An 18,899-nucleotide genomic window follows, 5' to 3' on the forward strand; every position below is an offset into this window, starting at 1 on the left:
TTTCCTCTGATGCTACCATCTCCATTCTCTTGTTTTAAGTAACCCAAGTAAAATCCTGTCTTCTACAGGAATCCTTCCCTCAGCCCTCTGAATTTCATTGTTTTCTCTCTATTATTTAGTCCCTACTTAGCCTGGATATAACTTGCTTTGCCTCTATTTGTCCACATTTTCACCTTCCTTTTCCCAGTTAGATCATAAGCTCTTTCAGAGCAGGGACTGAGTTTTACCTCTTTTTGTATGCTTAGCTCAGTGTGTGATACATACAGATGCTTAATAAATGTTTATTGATAGATAATGGAATCTCTGGTTCACAAGAAGGTAGGAACTTTGTAGTTATTTTATTTACATCATTCTACAATACTTTCCAAAACAGTTGTACCATTTCACCAATAACATATTAGTGTTTGTCAAATTCTACAACCCCTCAAAAATTGACATGTTCTTTTATAATTTTTGCCAATTTTGTAGGATATTAAAGGTGAAAACTCAGTGTTATTTAGATTACATTTTTCTTATTAGTGATTTTAAGCATAGCTATCAAATTTGAGACCTATAAAACTCCAAAGTGAGGCAGGAACCAGATTTAAAGATAATAAAGAAATATTTATGAAAATTTAAAAAAAATGTAGTGAAACAAAAAAATACTAATTTGAGGTTTTCTAAGTCAGTGTATAACACCAGGATCCCTTTCTTTTGGAATTTGATATCACTAATTTATAACATTTTTTCATATGTTTGGGAATACTTGTTAATTTTCTTTTGAGAACTTTGTTCATTTCTTTTAGGAAATGGCTTTTAGTGGTACAATAGATAGGGCATCCAGCTTCAGATACTTATAGTATGCTCCTGGGCAAGTCATTTAACCCCCTTTTGCCTGAGTTTCCTCGTCTGTAAAACAGGAATAATAATACCACCTATCTCTCAAAGTTGTGAAGAACAAATGAAATAAAAATTGTAAAGTGTTTAGCACATGGCAAGTGCTATATAAGTGTTGGCTATTATTATTATTATTGATATTACACACCTGTAGACATTAATTATGCATATATAGCATGTATACGATAGGTACAAATGAATATAATATATGCATATGTATTACACACAAAGATACACATATGTATATAAGCACAATATGTTACAAAGATTTCCCCCCCATTCCACTATTTCTTATCTTAGCTACATTTATTTTTTCTCTGCAGAAACTTTTCAATTTCATGCAATTATCTTTTTTTAAAAATTTCTTCTTTCTCTTTCCTATCCACAATTGTGAGAATCATGTGATTTGTTTTATCTCCTGTATACCCATTTTTATGCTGAAGGCATAAAAGTTTTTTCTTTTCTCTCAGTGCTGTTATTTGAATTTCTAGGATTATACCAAATAATAGTGGAGATAGTGGGCATACTTCTACTTCATTCTCATATTTACTGATAAAGGTTCTAGTGTATTTCCATTATACATTATAGTTGCTTTTGGTTTTAAGTAGATGGTTTTTGTGACATTAAAAAAAAGGGGCTCTCTGTACCTATATGTTATAGGGTTTCTGTCATAAAACAGTACTATGAGTACTCTATTTTTTTCAAAGGCTTTTCCTGCATTGATTAAGATGATCATATAGTGTTGGACCTTTTGGCCTTAGTATTAATTGTATTGATTGCTTTCCTGTTGTTAAACCATCCTTCCATACTTGGTTTAAATCCCACTTGGTCATGACATCTTGGATACATTGCTGTAATCTTTTTGATAGGTTTTTGTTTAAAATTTTTGAGTCAGTGTTCTTTAATGTTATTGGCCTATAATTGTGTGTGTGTGTGTGTGTGTGTGTGGTTTTGTTTTTAATTTTTCATTAATTATATTAGGACTATCTGTTTATTTCCTAGAAATATTCTTATAATGTACTCTCTTAATTTTTGAGAATAATTTGTGAAGTATGGGAACCAACTGTTCTTTAAAGGCTTTAAAGGACTGATTGAATTCTGTGAATCCATTATGACTAGGAGTTTTTTCCTTTGATAGGTTTTTTTTTTTGTTTGTTTGTTTTGTTTTGTTTTTTTTTTTTTTTTTACAGCTAGGTCTATTTCTTTTCCTCTTTCAGATTAGGTTATCTAGAATCTTTTCTGGTAGTTTGAGTATTTTATATTTTTAAATGTATACCCCTCTCTCTGTTCCCAGTTTTATTAGAATATGATTTTGGATAATGTTTTCTGATTATTCTTCTTATTTATTTTTGGTGTGTGATTCACCTTGTTCAATTTCAACTTTATGATGAGTTATCAGCCCTCTTCTTTTTAATTAGATTAGTTGTTTATCAATTTTGTTAATCTTTTCAAGGAACTAAGCTTTTAGTTTTACTTATTTTTATGGTTGCTTTCCAATTTCTCTATTTCTCCTTTAATTTTATCATCTAATACTTAAAGTTTACTTGTTGGATTTCTATTTTTTCAAATGCATATTCAGTTCATTAATCTTCTCTTTTTCTATTTTGTTAATATATATTTGTAGGGATATGATTTTTCCCCTGAGGACTACTTTATCTGCATCCCAGAAATTTTGGTATGTTGTTTCATCATTGTCATTTTCTTTCACATGATTTTTGTTTCTATAACTTGTTCTTTGACTTGCTTATCATTTAGAATTTCACTGTTAAGTCTCCAGTTGAGTCTGTGAGATTTTTTTGTTGTTTCTGGTCCCCGAAACAGTGACAATATTTGTTGTCATTGTCTGTAAAGAATGTTTTTACTTTTTTCTTTGTTTTTTGTATTTGTTTGCAATGTCTCTGTCCTAATACATGGTCACTTTTTGTAAAAGTTAGATGTGGTGATGAGAAATACATATATTTTTTAGTAGTCCCATTTAAAGATGTCATAAGTTTTTTAAATCCAGTTTCTTCAAGAATTTTTTTATATCCCCAATCAAAAACTGAAGGAGGGGCATTGATATCTTTATCACTACTGTGTTACTATCTCTTTCTTCTTAAAGCTCAATTAGTGGGGTTTTGGGGGTGAATTTGGAGTGTATAAATTTTTTACTGATATTGATTTGTTGCTTATGGTTCCTTTCAGCATAATATAGTTTTCTTGTTTACCCTTTTTATTTTTGAAAGTTTGTTTTAACTTTGTTAGATATTATGATTGTACAGCCTATTTTTTTTATTCACTCGAAATATAATAATTATTTCCATTTTATCTTCAGTTTTTATATACATATTAGTGTTTAAAATGTTTATCTTGTAAACAGCAGACCACAGTGTTTTAATTAAATTGCATATTCTAGTTTTTCCACTATGCCATTAAATTTGCTGTGTAGGTGCTACTTTCTTTTCTCATATATTCTCATTTCTCTTCTTCATCACCCAAGAACAGTGTGTTATGGTTCATGTTTCCTCACATTCCAGAGTCCTTAGCATGTATTGGGTCATTTTTTTTTTTTTTGGTTTTGTAGTATTTATTCATAGATATATGAATTTGTTCTGTGGCTTTGGAAGCCACATTTCCTTCTTTTGTTAATGTTTTCCCTATTGATTTATCTTCTTATGTTCATGATCTTGAAGTTTTCTTTCTGATATCTTTGGTGATTTCAGGTGTTCAGGTATTTTTTCTTCCCTTATTTCTTCCTATCGCTCACTTTCAGACTTCCTTCCCTGTGGCGGCGGCGGCATCTCAGAGATCTTAACTTCTTGCTATGCTGCATAATTCACGATTTACTAGCCTATGTCTCTTCCTGACTGACAGGTATGGAGACACATCGGCTCTCTCTCACGGGCTTAGTGAAATATTTCATAGCTTCTTACACACAGGGTGTGCTGTGAGGAACTCTGACCTGGCACTGGAAGTTGAGAGTGCTCTCATACTGATAAATATTTGGTTTATTTTTGTAGTTTGCATTTGTTAGACTCTGTGAGGAGAAATGGGGCTGGGAGGCAGGGAGAGTAATTGGGACTAAACTCTATTTTGAGCCCAAACATACGATCTTTTCTGTTTCTGTTGTTGTGGCACTGCTTGTCATGCCTTGAAGAGTCTTCTGCAGACTAAAGCCCTGAGTCTCCATGACACTGAAAAGGAGACCATCTGTTTTGTTGCACAGCCAGTGTCAGGTCTTTGTATCTGCTAGTGTAACCTTGCTTTGGTAGTAGCTGGAAGCCAAGTCAGCTCAGGGTAGAAGTTATTTCATGATTTGGGGGTTGTTTTATTTTTTAAATTTTTTTTGATTCCTGCTTTTGTTGACCGAAGGTGTCAACCTACAACCTTCCCAAATGAGGTCAAACCAGATTAACATCTAATTGAAAAATAGTTAACAAAATAATTAAAAATATAATATAACAGAGCTATCACATTTTAAAATTTAAATTGATATGTGACTTTCAAGTATCTTTATATATACATTAGTAGCCCTTGTTTCTACTTGAGTTTGACACCATCATCCTAGACCATAGAAATAGCTGAAATTGCTTTATCTGTTTTTTCTGTTATTATCTGTTATTTTATCTGTTGTTTCTCTTGGAAATTTGAGTGATCATAGGAATTCTGAGAAAATGTCTACTTCTCATCTTGTTGGTCATGTAATTAGACAATGTGACAGTGATTTTTAAATTGCTAATAATAATCATCCTTTTGGACTTTATTTTTTTTTTAACATTTTTCCCTGTCAGACCCTTCATCTTGTTCACCCTCTACTCTCATAACAAAGTTGTTATGAGATTCTTCTTGTTCCTTTAACAGATTTTCAGTTTCTAGTGCTGTATAATCACATGTATTTGTTCATAAATGTGAATGTATCCTAGACACTGTCCTGAGTCTCCTTTCTATTCTGTATCTTAGTGATCTCATAGACTTCAATAGATACAGTTTTCATTTATGTATAGATGAATTCCAGATTTACATAGATAGTTCTCATCTTTTCTTAGTTCTATTACCTTATCACCAACTGCCTATTGGATCTCCTCATCTGATTGCTGCATAGTCATTTCAAATTCAGCATGAACAAAATTGAACTCATTAATCTTCCCCTAAATCTTCCTCTTACTTCCTACAAGGAAAAAATACATGGTAGCTAACGAGAAAATTTAATGCAATCTAAGGATTAAAAATTTAATGGAATCAGTTTTCATGGAATTTAAAAAGAACATACTTCAGTTATCTGTGACCCTAAATATCTACTTTTCTTAGATTTGTGTTTTTAAGGTCATCTTCAAGCTGAAATTTTAATCAATCTATGCCATTTTGGCATAACAATTGAAGAAAGCTATGAACTCAAGATGTATTTGAAAAGATTCAGTCTCTTTAACTTATTTGGTAAAAATATTGCATCATGATTTGCATGAAATTATTATTTTCTAAAACTTGGTAATCCTAAGGAATACTATTCTTTACTTGTACATACCCTTTATTATTTAGTTATAGGCGTATTTCATAAATCATTTTTAATCTTTCTGATAATTCTAGGACTACAGAAATAGTGAATGAGCAACATGAGCAAAGGCATGGAGTCAGAAAAGCACAGGGTATGTAAGGGGGGGACAATGGGTGATACAGTTTGGCCAGAGTAGAGCACTAAATGGAGGGAGGATGGAAGATGTGTGATATGATCCCATTATGGAATCTATTTCATGTATTCTGCTTTCCAATCATACTAACCTACTTGCTCTACCCTGAACTCTAAATGCCATCTCAAGTCTACAATTTTACCTATGCTAGTGATAAATGTAATATAAATTCAAATCAGTCAACCTTTACTAAATACTTGATTTGTGTAAGGTACTATATACTAAGTATAAGTATGGAGAATACCAAGAAAAAAAATAAATAAAATGTGTTCCATGAGTAGGACATGTTCCTAAGGAGCTTATATTCTTCTTGGGAGATATTGCATGAAGACATTTAAATATAATACAAGGTAAAGAATAACATGGGTGGTGGCAAGATTGGAAAAAAGGTTCTAGGAATATTTGAGGAAGGAGAAAGCATTAACAACAGAGGAGATGATGCCTAAAGTAAATCTCCAAAGATTCAGGATAATACTTCTGAAAGATAAAAATGAGGAAGGAGAACATTTTGGTGATAGAGGATAACCTATATAAATGTACACAGGAAAGATATGGCACATTGAATTTATGGAGGAAAGAGAGGAGAAAGGTGGTAATCCGATTTGATTAAAATATAAAATCTATCAGTGATTATCAAAATGAATTAGTAAATTTGAGAAATAGGTCAATCAGTATTACAGATTAGATACACACTAAACAGAATTAATAAGCATAGTTGCCTAGTGTTTGATAAAACCAAAGAATCCAGCTATTGGGTTAAGAATTCATTATTCAATAAAAACCTGTAAAAACTGGAAAGTAGTCGGGCAGAAAGGAGGTATAGACCAATATCAAAACATATACCAGTATTATGGGTACATTACAAATAGGTACATTATTTAAACATGAAAGATGACATCACAAATTTTAAAAGACTCAAAGAAGAAAATACCTTTCATTTAGTAAGTATACTTATTAAGTGTCTTCTGTGTTCTAGATATTGTGCTTAAGTACTGAAGATGCAAAGAACTGCAATAAAAAAATTTATGTTCTCAAGATCAGTCTAAAGGGAGGAGAGCTTGTTAACAGCTAGACAGGTTATTTTCAGGATAAATTGGAAATTATCACCAGAAGAAAATAATTAGAATTAAGAGGGATTTAGAAAAGCTAACTGTGTAAAAGTTAGAGTTTTAGCTTGGACTTCAAGAAAGCCAGGGAAGTCAATAGAGGGAGAAGAGTAGGAATAGCATTCCATACATGGCAGACAGCCAGGAAAAAGTCCAGGATAAAGAGATTATAATCACGGTTTGCTTATATAAAATAAGAAAGATTTTCACAAATAAAACCAATGAAATTAACATTTGAAGAGTAATAATTAGGGAAAAAAATTCTTTGTAGCATATTTCTCCAATAAAGATATCATTTCTAAGATAATAAGAAACTTTATTAGACTAAAAGTTACTGCTCAATTGATAAATGGTCAAAGAATATGAATAGTTAATTTTTAGAAAAATAAATTCAAGCTATCAATAGCCAGATGAAAACATACTTCAAATCTCTTATGGAGAATTACAAAGTAAAGCAACTACAAAGTTCTACCTCACATCTACAAATAATGGAGTAACTGTGATAAAATAGATACCTCAGTGTGATATAGCTCCAAAGAAATCAAAGGAAGAAGAAAAAGACCCATATTTACAAAAACATATTGATAGTTTCTTGTAATGGCAAAGAATCAAAGTTAAAGGAGTGCCAATTAATAGGGAATAGATTTTAAAAATTGATTATGAATATAATGGCATACTATCAAGTTACAAGGAATGATGACCAAGGAAGGTTGAAGAGGCAGGGACATGGGAAGGGGTCTGAGAGAATCCTGGGAAGATTTGAATGAATTCTTGTAGAGTAAAATGTACAGAACCAGAAGAATAATTTAAACAATAACAATATGAAATAAGGCTGAAGAGGTAGCTTGTACTTAGATTGTTGAGGCCCTTAAAATCCCAGGCTGATGTGCTTATGTTTATACATGATAAATGCTTTTTCAACCAGTCATTTATCCTAAAAGCCATTTTGAGTAAATAGGTAATATCATCAGACTTCTATTTAATAATATTATTTGGCAATATCTTTTTGATTTATTGTGGGGAGAGGGAAACATTGGGGTTAAGCAACTTATTTAGAGACCTGATTGGAACTCATGTCCTCCTGATTTCAGGTCTGGTGTTCTATCCACTTCACCACCTAGCTGTCTCTATTTGGCAATGTTTTGATAGCTAATGTGATAGAATAGGTAGACTGTGTGACTGTCAAATGACTTCATGTAGGATGTAAATAAAAGGGAAAAGTCAAAAGTATCTTTAAGATTTGCTTGTGTAGTTAATTGGGAAAATAAAGATAAGGAAATCCTGGAGAAGCAGCATGTTTGCTGAGGAAGATAATAAATTAATTTTCTGAAATGTTGAGTTTACTGTAGTTATCAAATATTTAGCTGAAGGCAGTTAGTTGATGATGTTGAACTTTAGAGGTGAGAGTAAGGGGAAGCCAGAGACAGAGAAAGGGGAGGGAAGGAGAGAGAGAGGGAAAGAGGGAAGGACAGAGGGAGGGAGGGCAAGGAGGAAGGGGGGAGAGAGAGATAAAAAAATTACATAGAGATATAAAATTGCATAAAGATAATTGAACCCTTGGGAACTAAAGAGATCACTTTGAGAAAAAGTAGAGATACTGGAGATGAGGGCTTATTGCACAGCCTGTGGCTACATTCTTATTTTGCCTGCTGTAAGAATTAATCATCCATGAAGGCTAAGATGAGAACAATTCAATAAATTGTTTGGGAAAGAGAACCAAGACCTGCCTAGGAGGTTTCACATCCAGTCAGTTGTTAAATCTTGTCAGTGTCTCCACCACATCTCTGGGGACATCCCCTTCTCTCCTCTTCTCACACAAACGCCATAATAGTTTAACCCTTCTAACCCCTTTCTGAAGTCTTGGCATAGCTTCCAAAATACCTGGCAAGTTGTCTTGTCCAACTTCTGCTTGAAAATCTCCAAAGAAGTGAACCTGCAACTTCTCAGAGGTTTTATTCATATTCACTTTTGTATGGCTTTAATAGTAGGGAACTTTTTCTAAAGTCAAACCTAAATTTACATGTTGCAAATTTCGCCTGTTACTCTGCATTTTTAAATTTACTTTTTTTATTCCCAACTTAAACACTAAAAAAAAAAAAAGAAAGAACCTTTCCATACACACAGCAAAACACAGAACAACAGATTCTTTAGGCAAGCCTGAATCTGTTAATAGTGTGCTTTAAAAATTCAGTACATGATAAATTCTACACATTGTTTTCAAAACCATCCTGCTTATCTATGCTTCTTCCTGAACTTCATTTTTTCTCTTCTCTGCATTTTCTTTTAATGTTTTTTTATTTATTTTTTTATTATAACTTTTTATTGACAGAGCATATGCCTGGGTAATTTTTACGACATTATCGCTTGCACTCACTTCTGTTCTTCCCTCCCTCCACCCTCTCCCCTAGATGACAAGCAGTCTTATACATGTTAATTATGTTATAGTATATCCTAGATACAATATATGTGTGCAGAATTGAAGGTTTCTCTTGTTGCACAGGAAGAATTCGATTTAGAAGGTAAAAGTAACCTGGGAAGAAAAGCAAAAGTGCAGTTTATACTCATTTCCCAGTGTTTCTTCTCTGGGTGTAGCTGATTCTGTCCATCATTGATCAACTGGAACTGAATTAGATCTTCTCTTTGTCAAAGATATCCACTTCTATCAGAATACATCCTCTTATTGTTGAAGTGTATAATGATCTCCTGGTTCTGCTCAGTTCATGTAAGTCTCTCCAAGCCTCTCTGTATTCCTCCTGCTAGTCATTTCTTATTGAACAATAATATTCCATTCATATACCACAATTTACCCAACCATTCTCCAATTGATGGGCATCCATTCATTTTCCAGTTTCTAGCCACTACAAAAAGAGCTGCCACAAACATTTTGGCACATACAGATCCCTTTCCCTTCTTTAGTATTTCCTTGGGATATGAGCCCAGTAGTAACACTGCGGGATCAAAGGGTATGCACAGTTTGATAATTTTTGGGGCATAATTCCAGATTGCTCTCCAGAATGGTTAGATTCGTTCACAACTCCACCAGCAATGCATCAGTGTCCCACTTTTCCCACATCCCCTCCAACATTCATCATTATTTTTTCTTGTCATCTTAGCCAATTTGATGGATGTATAGTGGTATCTCAGAGTTGTCTTAATTTGCATTTCTCTGATCAATAGTGATTTGGAACACTCTTTTATATGAGTGGAAATAGTTTCAATTTCATCATCTGAAAATTTTCTGTTCATATCCTCTGTTGCTACCATCCTCCTTAACTCTCTCCCCAATAAATCAGGAATAAGAAGGGGCAGAAAAGATGCCGTTGACAAATAATCAGAGTCAGGTAAAATGAAAACCACATGATGGCAATGTCCAAAAGTGTTTTCTTCTATCCTTTATACTATCCCTACGAGGAGGTGGAGAACATACTTCTTCATAGCTTCTCTGTGGATGGGGTTGTTCATTGCTTTTATCAGAGTTCTTAAGTCTTTAAAAATTGTTTTTGTTTATAATGTTTTAATCCTTTATATAAATTATTCTGGCTTTTTAGGCTGTCACTGTATAGTGAGGTAATACTAATGTGCTAATGGGAGAGTGGAAGGAAGTGTGCCTTCATAATTTTGATGTCTCCAAAGGTTAGCATGTTAGTATTATCTCATCATAAAGCTCCTTCCAGTTGCTTAAATAAATTTGCCTTTCTGAGAATCCAGATTTTTTTTTTTTAATTTTGCTTTTTCAGAGAGCTCATTGAATCTATTTTCAAGGTAGATTGGCTTTGATATCAGATATCTTACATTTTCATCTATTTTTTTCAATCTTGATTTTGTCAGTTTATGTTCCTGTCTCAGACAGTCTCTTATTCAATCTTTTCTAGTTTTCAGGGGCTCCACTTTGATTTTAGAGTTACTTATTCTTTTTTTCAAATTCTTTCCTCAAGAGCTTTATTTAATTTTTTTTTTCATCTCTTGCCTCATTTGTTTCTAAATATTTATATAATCCTTGGGGGAAATATATATTTTTTCCCTTTAAGTCTGTACTTAGAGTATTTGTGGAGTTAGATTTAAAGTAATTTTTGATATTAAATAGTATCAAAAAGTTTTCTTTGTTTTATACATATCTTTAGCTTCTAAATTGGTGCTTTGTATAATACCAGCCTCTGCAGCTTGTGGATAAAGTGCACTTGCAGTGCATTAAAATCCTTAAAAGAAGTTTTCAGAATGTGTCTATATAAAAATGTTTCCTTCATCTTTACTTGTAAAAGTGACTTTTGTACCCAAGTATAAGACTTTACATTTATCTGTTTTAAGTTTCTTATACTTAGCCTACTACTCTAGCCTAAGACTTCCTTTGGAATCTTATTATTTATTGTTCTAGCTATCCTTCCCAATTCTGGATTATATTCAAATACTATGCCATGAGTGCTTTTATCTAAGGCGTGGATAAAATTGTTAAATAAAACAAAACCAAGCACAGATACCTTTGGTGCTGCATAACATACCTTCTTCCAAATGAAGATTGAATCATTAAGAATTACTCATTTAATTGGCCATTCGGTCATTCTGACTACATATACCTAATAAGATAACACATGTAAAATGTTTACATGTCTTAAATGCAAATTATTATTATCATTTAATGCCTACCTTTCCAGCTTCTCCACAAGAATCACATGTGATATGTTAATGAAAAATTTCTGAAATCTAAAGAAACAAAGCATCCCCCTTTTCTATTGGTTTAGTAATTCTTTCAGAAAAGGAGATGAAGGCATATCTTGTTTTTGATGAAGCCATTGTGGCTTTTTTGTGAATACTATTTCCCTGGGTATTTACTAGTGAACTTTAGTATTTATCTAAAATTTCTCCAGAAACCAAAATGAAACCCATTGAACTTGTTTTTCTTTGCATACTTTGTTTTCTTGCTTTTTTAAAAAAAATCTAGCCAATAAGGAGGCAGTTAGTTGGTGTAATGGGTAGAGCACCAGCCCTGAAGTCAGAAGGACCTGAGTTCCTATCTGGCTTTAGACACTTAACAGTTCCAGGCTTTGTGACCCTGGGGGGAAAAAAATTTAAACCAGTATTTCCTCAACAATGAGATGATTCAAACCACTTCTAATTGTTCAGTGATGAAGAGAACCATCTATACCCAGAGAGGATTGTGGGAGCTGAGTGTGGACCACAACATAGCATTCTCATTCTTTCTGTTGCTGTTTGCTTGCATTTTGTTTTCTTTCCCAGTTTTTTTTTCCTTATTGATCTGATTTTTCTTGTGCAGCAAGATGATAACTATAAATATGAATACATATATTTGATTTAACATATATTTTAACACTTTAACATGTATTGGACTATCTGGGAAGGGGGTGGGGCAAAGAGGGGATAATTTAGAACAGAAGGCTTTGCAAGGGTCAGTGTTGAAAAATTATCCATGCATATATTTTATAAATAAAAAGTTTTCATAAAAAAAGTCAAGCCAATATTTGCTCTTTTCCAATGGTGGTACCTCTCTTGTTTCCCATGATGCAGTACTAAAAATCGTTCTTTTACAGAGAAAAGAAAAATATAATGATTCAGCTTTGTCATCTCACTTTTTGTTTTCCATAATCATTAATACATCCATCCCAAGCAAAAGGTCCTATCTTTTATTTGATCTTTCTTTTGCTTTCAGTATAGCTTACCCCTACTCATCTCTTTTCCTCCCGTCCCTACTCCCATTTTCCTTGCCTTATTTAGTTGCCAGCCTCAGTTTATCCTGAGCATAGAACTGTGCCATATTTTTATACTTATTCTTTATTACCTGATCAGTCCATCTTCTCAAACTTTTTATAATATAAGTTGGTTGTTGAGTTTCCTGTATATCCATCTCTTCAGATGATTCCCATTTTTCTTCCTCATTGGAATTGTTTCCTTTGTCTTCAGTTTCATTCTTCATCATCCCCCATCCTTTCTGTTCTAAATCCCCCATGAGTATCTTACTCCATGGGATCCTTCCTATTTTTCATTTGAATCTTTTAAAATCTGCTTTTCCTAAATCTATTAGGATATATGTCAAATTATGCACAAATTTGCTATCCTCTATCATAAACTCTGGACAGGGATGGGGGAGGGTGGTGATGCACTTATTTTCTCTTAAGGTTTCCATCAATTCCACCATAACAGTTGGTTTTTCCCTGTTAGTGAGGATCAAATCCAGAATAGATTTTGGTTTTTTAGTTATTAGGTTAAAATTATCTTTACCAAGATTACCAAAATTATCTTTATCAAGAAGTTGTTAAAGTCTCTTTCTTTGGAGATTTGGAAGAAAGAAGACAAGAGAGATAGACAGAAGGGAGGGAAGGAAGAGGATGAGGATGAGGGTTTCTCCCATCCCTACATTAGCCTGCTCTTATATTTGAATTGTGACTTAGTTATCAAACTCATGACAAAATCACTTGTCCCTGTGCTGTGTGTGTGTGTGTGTGTGTGTGTGTGTAGCTCTCCCTTCTCATCTCCATATCCTTGTTTCTCTGGCTTTCTTTAAGTCCCATATAAAATCCAACCTTCTCCAGGAAATCTTCTTCACCCCTCTTAATTATACTGCTTGCCTTCCCTATGTTGTTTATTTCCAGTTTATCCCGTAAATAGCCTACCTTTACATAATCCATGTTATCTCCTCTTGTTAGAAGATGAGCTTCTTTAAAAGTAGGGATTGTCTTCTGCCTTTTGTGTGTGTGTACCTCCTACTCTTAGGTCAATAAATGTTTACTGAGTTCCCTGTTCTGGTTCCTGGATTTCTTTACATAAGCATATCTTTTTAATGCATAATGTTAATTCACCTTTCCCTTTACCCACCTACTTTCTTTTCAATAAGATATACTTGCACAGAGCCATGCTCTCATTATGGGTTTTATCCTACTAAGTCTCTAATATCAGTTTGCCTCCTTGTGTTGTGATCTTTAAATTCCTCTTGCTTATTGCCTAAATTTTGGATATTTATATATAGACATTTGTGGATAGGATTATTACTACTGGATTGTCACTGTTCACTTCTAAAATTGTTTTCTCTTTTGAATACTTTTCTTTCAAAGGATAACAAGGAAAGAATAAATTTGTGTTACTGTGATTTTCCTTTTTTTTTTTTTTTTTTTTTTTTTTTTTTATGATTTTCCTTTTCTTGCCCAAGACTTCTTAATTATTTGAAATATTACTTAGGTTTCTCCTGAAAGTATCCTTTTTGCCTATGTGAATCACCCTAAGTGAGTAATTAACATCCATTCTGCTCAGTCTTTTAGAAGTTCTCTATATGTTTAGGTATATACCCTAAAACAACAGTAGATCTCTTTATTGTTATTAGGTTCCAGTCACTGTGCTAAGTGCTACAGCTCTTCATTTCTTCCTTGAGTTTTATGGAATGGGGTCTTATCTTTAGGCTTTATCTATCTATATCATTCTTTGGAAGAAAAACAGCCTCTTTCATAGAACATCCAGCTCTCTGTGCAATTAAAACTAACAAACAAACTTCAGATCTGCTTTTAAGTTTCAGGTGTACAGCTAGCTGTACTTTTCCTTGCATCTCTCAGTATTAGACTCTTTCATTTACCATTATTTTGATATATTTCTCCTCCTCCAAATGAGATCCCTTTCTCCCCCATTGAAGTCTGGTTTCTGTTTTCTTTGGAAACACTTAAATTATCCCTTACAACTTGGAATGTCCAGAAATATTTTGCCTTAGCCTTTTCCTGATAGATCAACCTATATTTGGTACAAATTTACTCTGTCAATGACACCAATAAAAACATTACAAACTTGATGACAGTTACTGTAGAAGTTAAAAGTTTTCATCTTTGAACTACTTTTTAAAACTTCAATCCTAAGTATTATTGTTGTTGAGTCATTCAATAGTGTTCAATTTTTTGTGACTTTATGGACCATAGCCGACCAGACTACTCTATCTTCTACACTCTCAGAAGTCCAAGTTCATGTTCATTATTTCCATGACACTATCCATCTCATCTTTTGCTATACTCTTTTCCTTTTATTTTCAATCTTTCCTAACATTAAAGCCTCTTTCAGTGAGTTGTTTTTAAATTATATAACCATAGTATTTAAGGTTCAGTATTTGACCTTTCCAGTAAGTAGCCTGAATTTTAGTATTGACTATTTGATCTCCTTGTCCAAACGACTTTTAGAAGTCTTCTTCAACAGCACAATTCTAAAGCATCGATTCACTAATTTTGAAGCACTCAGCTCTCCCACAAGGAAAAGGACTAACTTTTACAGTCAATATTGCTACTGGAAAAACCATAGTTTTGACTATAATATGGATATGTGATATCTTTACATTTTACTTTGCTATTCAAATTTGCCATAACTTTCCTTCCAAGGAGCAAGTGTCATGGTTGTAGTCACAGTCTATAGTGGTCTTTGACCCCAAGAATATGAAATCTGACACCACTTCTCCGTCTGTTTGCCAGCAATTGATGGAACCAGTTGCCGATATGTTAGTTTTTTTTTAATATTAATTTCAAGTCAGCTTTTAAAACTCTCCCTTTTGACTGTCACCAACAAGCTTCTTAACTCTTTACTTTTCTGCCATCAGAGTTGTTTTGCCTCCATATCTGAGATTATTTAATATTTCTTTTGGCAACCTTAATTCCAGTTTTTGATTCATCTAGTCTGGCATTTTTCATGAGATGTTCTGCCTTTAAGTTAAATATAGAAAGTGACAGTCTACAGCTTCTTTTGTCCCACTTCTTTTCCAGCCTTAAACCTATTGTTCCAGTTCTATTCTAAATGTTGCTTCTTGACTGGTACACAGGTTCCTCTGGAAGGACAGGTGACAATATCATATTCCTTTCTCTTTGAGTTATGTTATATTTTGTTGTGATCTACAAGGTCAGAGTAAGCTTTAGTATAGTCAGCGAAGTAGAAGTAGATGTTTTACTGGAATTCCCTTCCTTTCTCCATAATGCAGGGAAAATTGACAATTTAGTCACTATTTGAAAGCCAGCCTGCTCTTCTGGTAATTCTCGACTCACATATTGCTGAAGCCTAGTTTGCAGAATTTTAAGAAAAAGTTTGCTGACCTATAAGTAGTTCACTTAATAATCTCTTGTTATATTTAACAACTATCTGGCAAGAACTTGTTTTTTTGTTTTTTGTTTTTTGTTTTGTTTTTTTTTGTTAGGATGATTGTTTTATTTGTAATATTATTTTTCTTTAATCTTCAGCTCTTTTCTGGATGCTTGAGTGCAGAGTGTAATTTGTGTTAAAAGAGGTAAAGAGGTCTATCAATACAGATATAAATAGGTTCCTCCATTGGGTTCAGTCTTTGATGCCTCACTCTTCAGTCTTTTCAAAATTAGTATAAAGGTAAAATATGATTTGTTTGTGCTATCTTGTCACTAAACATGCCACTGAGATTCACATTCCTGATGTATTTGGACTTCAGAAAGTTGCATCACTTTATGAGGTGGTATTTTGAATTCTTTCTTTTTTGTTTGAGTGATTTTAAATTTACTATTTTGAAACTTTATTGGTTCATCAAATGTCTCTAAACTTTTTCCTTCATTTAATAATGATTAGTATATAATGGTTGTGGTTGTGCTTGTGGTTGTTGTTTGTCCTTTGTTTGCCAAGAGGACCATGACATTGAGGAGGTGATGCCATGACATGTAAGTGAATTGGATTTAAGGGAGGGAAGGTTGTGCAAAGTCATCAGTCTCACTTTCTCCTCCAGAGCCATCTGGGTCTAGTGACAAGACACATATCAGGACAACTGGAGGTGACTCTAATTAAAGCTTTTTATTTTCAAATTATATACATGGATAATTTTCAGCATTCACCTTACAAAATCTTGTGTCCTAAATTTTTTCCCACCCTTCTTCTAGGTGGCAAATAATCCAATATATATTAAACATGTACAGTTCTTCTATACATATTTCCTCAGTTATCATGCTGCATAAGAAACATCAAATCAAAAAGGGAAAAATGAGAAAAACACCAAAAAACAAACAACAGTAAGAATGAAAATACTATGTTGTGGTCCACCCTTAGTTCCCACAGTGTTCTCTCTGGGTACAGGTGACTGTCTTCATAACAAGACCATTGGAGCTGGCTCCTTCACCTTATTTTTAGCAAAGGTTTTTAATACGTCTGCCTGACTGAAGCCCTTTCAGTGATTAAGGCAAAGTAAGAATTAAGGCAAAGAATAGCCTTTTTTTTCACCTAGTTTAAAAAAAAAAAAATCGATCTAGGAAGGAAAGACTCCTCAGGATTTATGGCCAAAACAGAAACAATTGGTATTTATATTCTTTCTAAGGTTAGCATAGGTCCTATTGTTGGCCAGTCCAAAAAAGCCAGTAATTTAAGTTTAAGGCATGGTCCTTAAATCTAGTTAGTAAACCCTAAGATATTTAGATAATAGATATCTTAATAGAAAAGAAAATTTTATATTCCTTTGGTCAGTCAGTGCACCCACAGATAAAGGTATGATAACCTTTGCCATAGGGAGGGAGGAAGCAAAAAGGGAAGAAAGGAAGGCTGTGTTGCTTAAGTGAGCAGTTCCAGTGGACATCTCTACTCAAAAAGCTTGTTTGTCCTTTGTTCTGTAATGGACCATGAGATCAGGAAAATGATGCCATGACATGCACGTCAATTGGATTTAAGTGAGGGAGGATTGTGCAAGATAATCTCTGAGTTCAGTGGTAACATCTAGATGCAGGATGATTGGAGATGTCAGGGGAGGAGAGAGGGAAAGAGGGAAAGACAGAAAGAGAAAGGAGAAGAGAGAAAGAGCCTTTTAAAAAATAAATTTTAATTGATGTCTTCTGTTTTTTATTTGATCAAAAATTTCCCTGACATTCCATTTAGAGTTCTGTCTTCCTCCCAGAGAGCCATCCCATATAACAATAGTTTTTTTGTTTTTTTTTTTAAGAGAAAAAGAAAAAGAAGAGGGGAAATGATCAACACTACTGATCAATATATAAAAAACATATAACATGTATATATAAAAACATATATTGTGCTCAACTCTTTTAGATCTCCTACCTCTATGAAAAAGTGGGTTGGAGGTATACCTTCATATCACTTCGCTGGAGTCCTTAAATTTTTCATTCACTTTTGAGTTGTGGGTGGGTGGGTGGGTGGGTAAGTGGGTATGGATAGATGTTTTGTTTTGTTTTTAATTTATATAGTTATAATCATTGTATATATTGTTTATTTGGTTCTATTTCAGTCTAAATGGGTTCATACAGATCTTTCCATGCTCCGCTGTATTATATTCATTATATAAATAATTTCTTGCAGTACAATAGTAATTTTATCACATACATGTAATACTTGGTTTATCCATTCTCCAAATGATAGTTGTTTACTTTGTTTCATTCTTTGCTATCACAAAAAGTACTACAACAGATATTTTATTGCATATGGAGACTATAATTTTTACCAATGGCTTCCTTTTAGTTAAAACTCAGTAATGAAATCTGAATAAAGGGCATAGACATTTTAATAACTTTTTCTGCATAATTCCTTATAGCTTTACAAAGTTGTACTATTTCACAAGTTCACCAACAGTTCATTCATGTGTTTACCATCTCACAACTCTTCCACGTACCTTGTTTTCCCCTTTGAGCTCTCTTTTGTATGTAGCCTTCCTATTCTTTGAGAGCAGGAATTTTCTTTTTCTTATTTATATCACCATACACTTTCTGGCACATAACAAGAGTTTAATAAATTGTATTGGATATGGATAGGAGATGTATTTTAACTATTGATTTTTTTTGTTATCTTTATCAATTTGTGGGGAGTGACATGAAGTTTCTGGGTTGTTCTGATTTGCATTTCTCTTATTATTACTTATATCTTATTTCCTGAGTACATTTATCTTGTCTGTGCATCTTTTCAGTTATCTGTTTTATCTTTTGCAATTCCCTCTGTCTCTTGTTTAGTTAAGAATACATCTTTTGCCCATAACAACATAGAACTATACAATATAACATAGATGTAATAAATATTTATTAAAGTCCTATTACCTTCCAGGCTGTGTGCTGAGGCTGGGATTAAAAATAAGAAAAAAAACCAATTCCTGTCTCAACAGAGTTTAAATTTAACTGGGGAAGACAATATACAAAAAGAAACTGTAACACCCCTAACCCCATGAAGATATTAATTCAAAGGTGTGATAATACTGTTTTACTCTACCCACTGGCCCTCCAACTGAGTGGGTAGAGGCCACAGAGGTTCTCATGAAGTATGAATACTGAAGCTGATTTAATCT

At 33.3% G+C, this 18,899-nt stretch overlaps 1 protein-coding gene across 1 annotated transcript in view; it reads left to right on the forward strand.

The window, feature by feature from the left end:
* Positions 1-18,899, forward strand: part of LOC141561158 (transmembrane protein 131-like) — a 151,201-nt gene that overhangs the window by 110,004 nt on the left and 22,298 nt on the right. The window contains 1 exon segment of the mRNA XM_074300339.1: positions 2,501-2,551. Within this exon segment, the coding sequence (XP_074156440.1) occupies positions 2,501-2,551 (51 nt within the window).

The sequence above is a fragment of the Sminthopsis crassicaudata genome, chromosome 3, assembly GCF_048593235.1.
Source record: "Sminthopsis crassicaudata isolate SCR6 chromosome 3, ASM4859323v1, whole genome shotgun sequence".
NCBI lineage: Eukaryota > Metazoa > Chordata > Mammalia > Dasyuromorphia > Dasyuridae > Sminthopsis > Sminthopsis crassicaudata.